Raw genomic sequence first — 9,536 nt, 5'->3', positions numbered from 1 at the left:
TTGGACTGAAGAGTTCTCCAGGTTAGATACAGCCCTGGCCTTAGTATTTACTAGCTAACTGATATTTATGATGAGAACATTCTACATCAGTCTCTTAATCAAATGATTAGTTGTAACTAACATCTTAACACTTAGATTGCATTGCTTTTTTCACATTATGCCTATGCATTGTATGATACGATAGACCTATCATTGAAACAATGTCATAGTGAAGATTTTATTGGCTTAACATTTGCTGTCTAATGACTTTCCTTCATGTACTGTACACATACATGAGAATTTACTGAGGATTCCATACGTGGGTTCACACGTGTTGTTTTGGCTTTGTTTTATAAAATGCCTTTAATTTTGTTTATGCCATTATTGTATATCTCTCCTCTCCTTTTCTTTGCAGCAATTGAGGGGTTAATAAGTAAGAACTAATTATGTTTTATTGGTTGGCTGTAGGGAAGAAGCAAAAGCACAACGCATTTGTTTATATACACGTTTACAAATGACAGTACGCCTGGAAACTATGCATGTCCAAATTTGCTGAACTTTGCCAACTTAAATCCTCTGTCCATAGGAATTCTTGCTATGCTACAGTTGTTATGACTGCTTATGACAAGTCATAAGTCAATTATCATCGAGTTAAGTTTCCTGTATGACAGAGGGTTCAAGTTAAGTGTTACCAACAAGTATAACCTAGAGGTAACTTGTAAATAATTCTAAAAGCAGTGCGGTCAGCTTGTTCCTGATTTAACATGCATGAAGAAACCTTAATTTCATCTCCAAATTTTTTCCTGAACCCTTTTAACAATGTACTCTATCCAAATATAGACCAGCATGTACTGTAATCAGTATGCACTACAGTACAGACCAACACCAAAAGGACTTAAATAGCCTGATTGTTAGCCTAGTTAGCTTGAAATTTCTATTGAGATGACTAGAGAGCCTGTTTTGCTAGCAGTGTAACGTAATGCATGGCTGTGGAGTCATTGGTGGTGGACGGAGGGGACCTCATCAGAAAGCATTCTTGACTTTAACTGCCTCTGTTCGGTAGTAGATCCCTCAATTCCTGCATTCAGTCTTTTTGTTGTTGTTTCACAAATCAATACCGTTGAATTCCACCAATGCTATGGTATGCTAACAGTGCTAACATTCCACACTGGCTTGGAAGCTCTGAACTGCACTGTTGATGCTAACGGCTATGCACCAACTTTGCTTGACTTAATCTGGACACAATAATGGTGTTACCGTATGTATGGGAGCCGGTGGTTGAAGCTTTGACATTGTGGTTGATGTGGTGTCCTTGTCTTTGCTCCATAGAGGCTTGCCTCCCCGGGGAGGACGTTGGGGATGATAAGAACTGCAACTGTGAATTCCTTCAAGATTTATCTCCTGGGTTGAAGGTCACAATTAGGGCAATAATGTAAGAGAGGATTTATATTCACTTCATACCAGAAGAACCCAGTGTCTTGTGCAGAAACTAGCACTTTAGAAATGAGTTCCTCTGTATATGAACTGTATATGAACATGCACGCAGTATAATTTCATTAATACATTTGATAGAAAATCTGATTCTATTCTTCTGAATGATTACCATACTAAAGTGTGTCAACAGCTGCTTTTGTTTTGAAAAATACATTTCTGTTTTCTTTTAAATGTCTGCTTCAGCATCATGAGGTTTCTGGTGTCAAAGAGGAGGTTTAAGGAGAGCCTACGGCCATACGACGTGATGGATGTGATAGAGCAGTACTCCGCAGGCCACTTGGACATGCTGAGTCGGATTAAGCAACTACAGTCCAGGCAAGACCCCCCCCACCCATTCTTCCATTCACCAATCGTCACACACCCTTTCCCAGCATAGCTCACATCTAATGTACCTCAAAACAGCCTTGTGTTTGAACAGTAATTATTTTGTTCTTAATAAAGGCTTAGCTACAGTGCCTTGCGAAAGTATTCGGCCCCCTTGAACTTTGCGACCTTTTGCCACATTAATTTTGCACGCCCAATTTTTCAGTTTTTGATTTGTTAAAAAAGTTTGAAATATCCAATAAATGTCGTTCCACTTCATGATTGTGTCCCACTTGTTGTTGATTCTTCACAAAAAAAATACAGTTTTATATCTTTATGTGTGAAGCCTGAAATGTGGCAAAAGGTTGCAAAGTTCAAGGGGGCCGAATACTTTCGCAAGGCACTGTATGTTTGTTTGAGCATGTCTGGCACAATAGGATCAATGTGCAAACCCACCCATCTGGCACGGAAGGTTTGCTCAATAAACGCTCAAAGTATTAGAAAGTAAACTAAAATACTATTTAGGGGGGGGGTAGAAGCAAAAAATATTATACTATTTGAACCTCAAACATCGACAGACCCACCAGGTTTTTCATCAGTACACACATTGACAGCTGCCACTCTTCACCTCGGCAATTCAATTACCAGCCCTGGAGTGCCAGGAGTGTTTCTAGTCTGGTAGTTAAATGATACATAATTGTCATTGATTGGCCTGAGACATTACGTACCTCGTGTCCCAGGTCTGAATTAGTCCTTGATTAGAAGGAAAAAATGGAAGGCTGCGCTACCAAAGGTAACCGCTCCGTTCTGCCATCCCCACCCATTATGTACCTCTACTTTACGCACAAATGTGTGTGCTCACCCTCCCCATCACTTTATATTTTCCATTTTACTCACCGTCAATTGTGAATGATAATTCTTCCAGTTTTACCAGTGAAATGTCCATGCAGCTTCTGCATGCCAACCCTTTGATCTCAATCAGTCACATGGGAATATGCATGTTGGTATGTTTATTGAATGATACAGGCCTAAGCTCCAGTGTTTTTGTATTATGTACAGTGAAATAATTTAACAAACTGTAGCCTACCTGTGTTTAATCAAAGCACATACTGTATATTGCCTAGTGGGGCATGCTGCGCAAAATGTTTGAAAAAGAATCATCCTAAAATCTCACAAGAAATGAGGTGGTGTTTTTCGTCTTACAGTAACATTATGCTATTATATTCAGTTCTGTTATGTTGAATATTAATGAATAATTATGTGATCATGCAGACATTGATTCTGCTTTGATCTAACTTAATTGAACAAGCACCATTCTCCATTCAGCGTTGAAATTTGGCAGTGTATCCTCCAGGCAGCCGTACAAATCCTGCACATGCGCAGAAGCTTCGGTTGTTTATCTATCGAAAAAGAGGCATCCAGAAAATGTTGCATCCACTCTGAAAAGGGAAACCAGAAATATTTTGCCCTTCTTGGACCGTAATTGAATAGCCCTGCCTTAATTGTCCAGGCTTATTCAGTCTGGTGGACTATTGCAGATAGAAATGTAGAGCATAGATTTGACACGGTTTTGTCACTGTATATTTGTTGTGTCACTGGACACATGCATGTTGTGATAATCACTAAACTAACATCCACCCCTATGTGCTATGCCTTCCTCTGGCACGTATCCCGATGACGGACACATTTATGTGATGTTTCATAGCTTGAAACAACTTATTTCACTTGAACAGTATTTAACAAGTCAAGGGAAATGTCGATTTCATATATTTTTCTCCCTCAAATAACTACCACATTTGTTTTGATTAGATGATACATGTCCAACACATATGTACATCTATTCCAACAATGAAACTGTAGGCCTGTGTAAATTTCTGTTAAAACAACAACCAATATTTCATAGCTAACGTGGTTCTTTATTTCTCTCGACAACCCAGTCACACAGCTGTGAGAAAGTAACAAATGATAGATCTATGTTTGACATAAATAACCATGGTAGCTGCAAAGTGTTTGAGAAGCTAATATACTTTGACTTATTTGGTCAGATTCCCATGTGTTGCTTCATTTTGCATTGCGCTCACATCTTCTCTATGTGCCTTGCCAGGGTAGATATGATTGTGTGGCCTCCTGGCCAATCTCCTCCTCGCCATAAGAAGTCTACAGAAGGTCCTAGTTTAAATCACTAGACTGCACTTTTCCTATACGCAAATGACTGTAGAACGTAAGGAAATTCTTATGTCATGCTGACATGAAGGCTGCATAATGCGCATTAGCCACAAGAATGATAAAATGCCTGTCCTTATTTGTAACGATGACCGATAATGACAACTGAGTCACACAATTCTGGCACATAATTGTGCCATAATTGTGTAGTGGGTTATCATGTCCTGTTATGACCGGTATTAGATCACTCTGCTACACGTCTCTACGTCAATTGGGGCTCTAGTAAAGTGCCATCAAATGTATTTATTTAGATGAATAACACCCCTTTTGTAACTCCGGCTACTTGACAGCTCATTGTATCACTCCAACTAAAGCCCGATAGACCGAACCATATCTTTAGACATCGGAGTGGATTTGCAGTCTAGTAAGACACACACAAAAAAAACAGAAGTAGTAGATTGAGCAATCCCTCACGCTCTTCTTTCGTAACGTTTGTGGATATTGTTGTGGGGGAAATGTTGCTCATAGTTTATAGTGATAGTGGTAACACTTTACTTAAAGCATCTGGGCAAAATGCATTATGATGCCATTACAATGTCTTGTACGACTTGTCATGAGCAAGTATGACCCTACCTTTTATAATCTCTTACTGTATTCATCTCATAAAGATACGGACTAAATGAGAGCCTGTTTGAGACAGTTTAAGTATTTATCCATAAAGAGACATATTACAAACCTTGATATAAGACATTATCAAAGGCTTGAACATGCTTTAAACAAGTTATAAAGCATTATACCTGAATGCTTCAATAGTGTTCATGTGATAGCAATACAGTTATATAGATCTTTTCATTCTGATTGTCATCATTTTCAAAAGTTTAAAATGGTCGATGAATTGCTCATTTCATGGCCTTCAATGTGTTATTTCCATTGGAAATCAGTGTCTCATTCTTTCTGAAGAAAAGGCCAAAAGCACACAAGCACAGGCAATGGGCTGAGACATGTAGCCTTACACAACAGGGGTTTGACAAGGCTGCTTTTGTATTGGAGAAAGAGGGAGAGCTCCCCTGTTAGGAAGCTGTGGAAATGAAGCCTGAAACATAGTGAAGCATGCCACGTTGTCTCCTCATTTTCATTGTTGTCGTTTTTTCCCATCAATAATTGTTGAGGCCTGGAACTCACCATTCAGCGTCAAAGAACATGATCATTCTTCAGCACCAATTCCATATGCACTCTAAAAAGACCAATCTCTAACTTCACTGACATGATTCTAGTTTTGTCTTACCTTTCTGACTTTATACACCTGCTTCACTAATCCAGAGGGGGAAATGTAATTTAAATTGTGAAGTTAGTCTGCTCTATAATGTTTCCTTTTGCTAAAAACACATCTCTCTGAATCAAAGCAATAGCTTTATCCTCGATATCGCTTTCTCTAAATGCCAGAGTGGACCAGATTGTTGGTAAAGGTCCTCCAGATAAAGGTGCCAAAGGTGGCGGTGACGGGGAGAAAGAGGAGGTGGACCCCAGCATGATGGGACGTATGATGAAAGTGGAGAAACGGGTAAGCCATGTGTTCTGACCTTATCTCAGCCTCCCTGTCCTAAACAGTCTCGGCTCTTGGTAGAAATGCCCATAGAGACGAAACACACCGTGTCAACGAACAGTTAGAAGCAGGGGCGTGGCCGTTCTGACACCTGTCGCCTCTGACCAGAACATCGGCCATCATTTTCTGTTCATTTTCCTGACAATGCAACATGTTGAATCGCCACAGTTTGTCGACAACCAGCAGGTGATTCTAACCTGCTGCTTTTAGCCATTCATATCTATTGTGTGTAATCTGATCTAGGATCTAGGATCAGATTACCCTCCCCAAAGCAGGTGATTCTAACCCGTTGCTTTTAGCTGTTCCATCTTTGTGGTTTGTAATCTGATTACCCTCCCCAAATCCTAACCCAAACCGTTTGGGTCTGAAAGGCCCAACTGACCTAAGATCAGTGTCTATGGGCAGTGCCGTGCTACACTACACATGCAGAGATTCTATGGGACTCTCTCCTCTCTCTCTTCCTGCAGGTGGGCTCCATGGACAGGAAGCTGGATTTCCTGGTCAACGTGTACGTACAGCGCATGGGCATCCCGCGCTCTGAGACAGAGGCCTATTTCAACTCCAAGGAAGCCTACCCTGCACCCCCTTACATTAGCCCCGAGGATTGCAAGGAGGAGAAGCAGGGGGAGGAAAAGACTGTGAAAGAGGAGGAAAAGACGGTGAAAGAGGAGGAGAAGAAGGAGAAGAGCTGCTCTGCTGCCGAGGTCCTCCGCTCCGTGGAGAGGAAGAAGTGCTCCCCGGAGCCCAGGTCTTTGGGCACGCCCTCCGGCAGCCGCAGCCGCCCCTGCACCTCCTGGGAGCACCAGCTGCAGCACCCTCTCAGCCAGCCCGCCTGGAACAGCAGTGTGGCCAACACCCCCTCACCTATAGGGGGGGGCAGCGGAGAGCACTCCCCCTCTCTGTTCCGCCTGCCACCCCCTCCCCCACCCATCCACGAGCGCTCATCCTCCGGGGCAGGAGGGAGCAGTAGCCGGGAGGGCTCCTCCCAGGGCAGGAAGCGCAACAGGAGGCAGAGGCGTCAGCCAGACGTGGCCCCGCTGCCCACCGCGGAGAGTGACACGTCCCTGTCCATCCCATCAGTGGACCACGAGGAGCTGGAGCGCTCCTTCAGTGGGTTCAGCATCTCCCAGGCCAAGGAGGACTTCTTTGGGGCGTCGTTCTTCAATGGGGTGGCTGCAGAAACAGGGGCATCTCTCTGCGCCAGGGTTAGACCCTTCATTGCTGAGGGTGAATCAGACACAGACTCTGACCTGTACACCCCTGGCGGCCCCTCGCCCCTCTCCTTCAGCGGTGAGGGGGCAGGGGGGTATGGAGACAGAATCTGGCCACCTCTCAAGTAGGCTAGGATCAGAATAACTGGCCCCGAGTATGAGCTGGGATGTATTGAGATATGAGGGGAGGATCAAGAAGATTGCATATGTTAACGCTTGTCACTGAAACTTTCACAAACAAAAAATGGCCCAATTGAATCTGTCTTGTGTGATTGTATGTGTATGACCATTGAGGTATTCAGACTTGTTTTAGATAGGGTGTCCAATCACCCAAATGCTTGAGTTGATGCTTTTCATGTGACCTGAAGCCGATTTTAAGTTAAAAGATTAATATCTACTGCGCTTTCTGAACACTCAGTGATTTCTCTGGACCAAATAATGTGGGGGGATATTGGAAGATATGTCAATACAGTAGCCCATCAGTCGGCTATACCTACAGTACAAGTCACCTACTGTATGTTTAGGTTATGCTGAGCCTTCGAAAATGATCACTGCCTTGTTGGTTTTATTCCAGTGTGACACGATTTTATTAGAATTTAATTGTTGCTAATAGTTTTCATTCTGAATGTGGCGCTCAGTTAAATCAGTGGCATTAGTATATGATTTAATCATGAATTTTTGCGGCAAATTCAGTATAATTCTAAAAGCCAAACTGTAATGTGCTGATGGGTTGTGTGGTGTGGTTTATGTACTGTTGTCCTTGGTAGAAAACGTTATCGCAAACAAATAGAGAATACTGTAGATGCAGCTGCACAACCCTCCTTAAGCGTATGGTCTTATTAAACACTGCGCTGACTCCTGGAAACGCATGCCTTAAATGAGTTCTGCAGAGTAATACACAACGTACAGTTCTACACTCTTATTTAACCGCACGATGTCAGAGCGAGATGACAAGGTTCACATGACATGATTTTTAAGAGGAGGAGTTGTAGAACTGAGACACAAGCTAGTAGGTAGGTTTTCTACTTTTGAGTTTTCATCAATAATATCTTACTGGTGGTGTCTGTTAAATATGTCAAGTCAATTTCTTAATAAAAAAAAAGCTGCACAAAAATAATAAATGAACTGCATGGCATGTACAACAGAATAGTTGCTTTAGATAGGATGTGTATGACTGTGGCAAGTAGGAACCAAACTAAATTACATTCCTCAACCATTCCACAGTAGATCGACAGAAAGTGGGCAGAACAGGAAAATAAAACCAAGCAACATTGCATGATTGATTTCAACTTAAATATATACACTGCCGTTCAAAATTTTGGGGTCACTTAGAAATGTCCTTGTTTTTGAAAGAAAAACACATTTTTTTGTCCATTTAAAATAACATCAAATTGATCAGAAATACAGTGTAGACTTTGTTAATGTTGTAAATGACTATTGTAGCTGAAAACATCAGATTTTTTTTTTTAATGGAATATCTACATAGGTGTACAGAGGGCCATTTTCAGCAACCATCACACCTGTGTTCCAAGGGTTGTGTTAGCTAATCCATGTTTATAATTTTAAAAGGCTAGTTGATCATTAGAAAACCCTTTTGCAAAGCTGAAAACTGTTCTGATTAGAGGCAATAAAACTGGGCTTCTTTAGACTAGTTGAGTATCTGGAGCATCAGCATTTATGGGTTCGATTACAGACTCAAAATGGCCAGAAACAAATAACTTTCTTCTGAAACTCGTCAGTCTATTCTTGTTTTGAGAAATTAAGGCTATTCCATGCGAGAAATTGCCAAGAAACTGAAGAGCTCGTACAATGATGTGTACTACTCCCTTCACAGAACAACGCAAACTGTCTCTAACCAGAATTGAAAGAGGATTGGACATCCCCGGTGCACAACTGATCAAAAGGACAAGTACGTTAGAGTGTCTGGTTTGAGAAACAGACGCCTCACAAGTCCTCAACTGGCAGCTACATTAAATAGTACCCGCAAAACACCAGTCTCAACGTCAACAGTGAAGAGGCGACTCCGGGATGCTGGCCTTCTAGGCAGAGTCGCAAAGATAAAGCCTTATCTCAGACTGGCCAATAAAAATGGAATATTAAGGTTGGCAAAAGTACACACACTGGACAGAGGAACTCTGCCTACAAGGCCAGCATCCTGGAATCGCCTCTTCACTGTTGACATTGAGAATGGTGTCAATTTCTAAGTGACCCCAAACTTTTGAACGGTAGTGTATGTAATGGGGCTAAGAATTTGGAACATTTCTGTAAATGCAGTCTTGCTTGCAAATGTTTGTCTCTTTTCAGGCACATTATCATATTCATTCAAAGAATATGCAGACTTTAGTGGTTGCTAGTTATAATTTCATGGCACTGAATGAGACCCGAAGAAAAACATACATTCAAATGTAACCCCAATGCACTTTAACTCACACGTTTTCTATGTTGTTATTCAGTTTCATGTTCATAATTCAAATGAAGAAAAGAGAGCAGAACTAGAAATGCAATTTAAAAAGAATAAGGTAAAACTAAGCAGTCAAGCATTGTCAATATGTTTAGTAGCATCAGAGGTCCATCATCAAAGCCTACTTTCCCCAACTGAGACATAAATGTTACTGTCAGAACCACCCTTTTGCCTTTTCTGTCTATGCCATTACATGAAGCCAAAATACTGCAGTCTCAGAACCACCATACTAGGCACTGTTCACAACTAAAGATAAAAGAGCAATGTTATTTGTCCAAATATATGCTTGCCGGAATGTTACAACCCAAAGAAATTACCACAG

The 9,536-nt window shown here is 41.6% G+C and overlaps 1 protein-coding gene across 3 annotated transcripts in view; it reads left to right on the top strand.

Annotated features, from left to right (window-relative positions):
* LOC135504493 (potassium voltage-gated channel subfamily KQT member 2-like) overlaps positions 1-8,228 on the top strand; it is a 41,610-nt gene extending 33,382 nt beyond the window's left edge. Inside the window, exons 12-16 of one of the 3 annotated variants that reach the window (XM_064923133.1) lie at positions 1-21; positions 1,309-1,411; positions 1,657-1,788; positions 5,383-5,500; positions 6,010-8,228. The exon at positions 1-21 is cut by the window's left edge and continues 27 nt beyond it. In XM_064923133.1, the coding sequence (XP_064779205.1) occupies positions 1-21; positions 1,309-1,411; positions 1,657-1,788; positions 5,383-5,500; positions 6,010-6,882 (1,247 nt within the window). In that variant the 3' untranslated portion in view covers positions 6,883-8,228. Of the gene's footprint in view, positions 22-1,308; positions 1,412-1,656; positions 1,789-5,382; positions 5,501-6,009 lie in introns of those variants that run through there. The other 2 variants (XM_064923134.1, XR_010450137.1) reach the window with 2 other exon arrangements.
* Positions 8,229-9,536: the final 1,308 nt, after the last annotated feature.

This window comes from Oncorhynchus masou, chromosome 18, assembly GCF_036934945.1.
Source record: "Oncorhynchus masou masou isolate Uvic2021 chromosome 18, UVic_Omas_1.1, whole genome shotgun sequence".
Taxonomy (NCBI): domain Eukaryota; kingdom Metazoa; phylum Chordata; class Actinopteri; order Salmoniformes; family Salmonidae; genus Oncorhynchus; species Oncorhynchus masou.
This window is presented reverse-complemented; position numbering and strand designations above follow the sequence as displayed.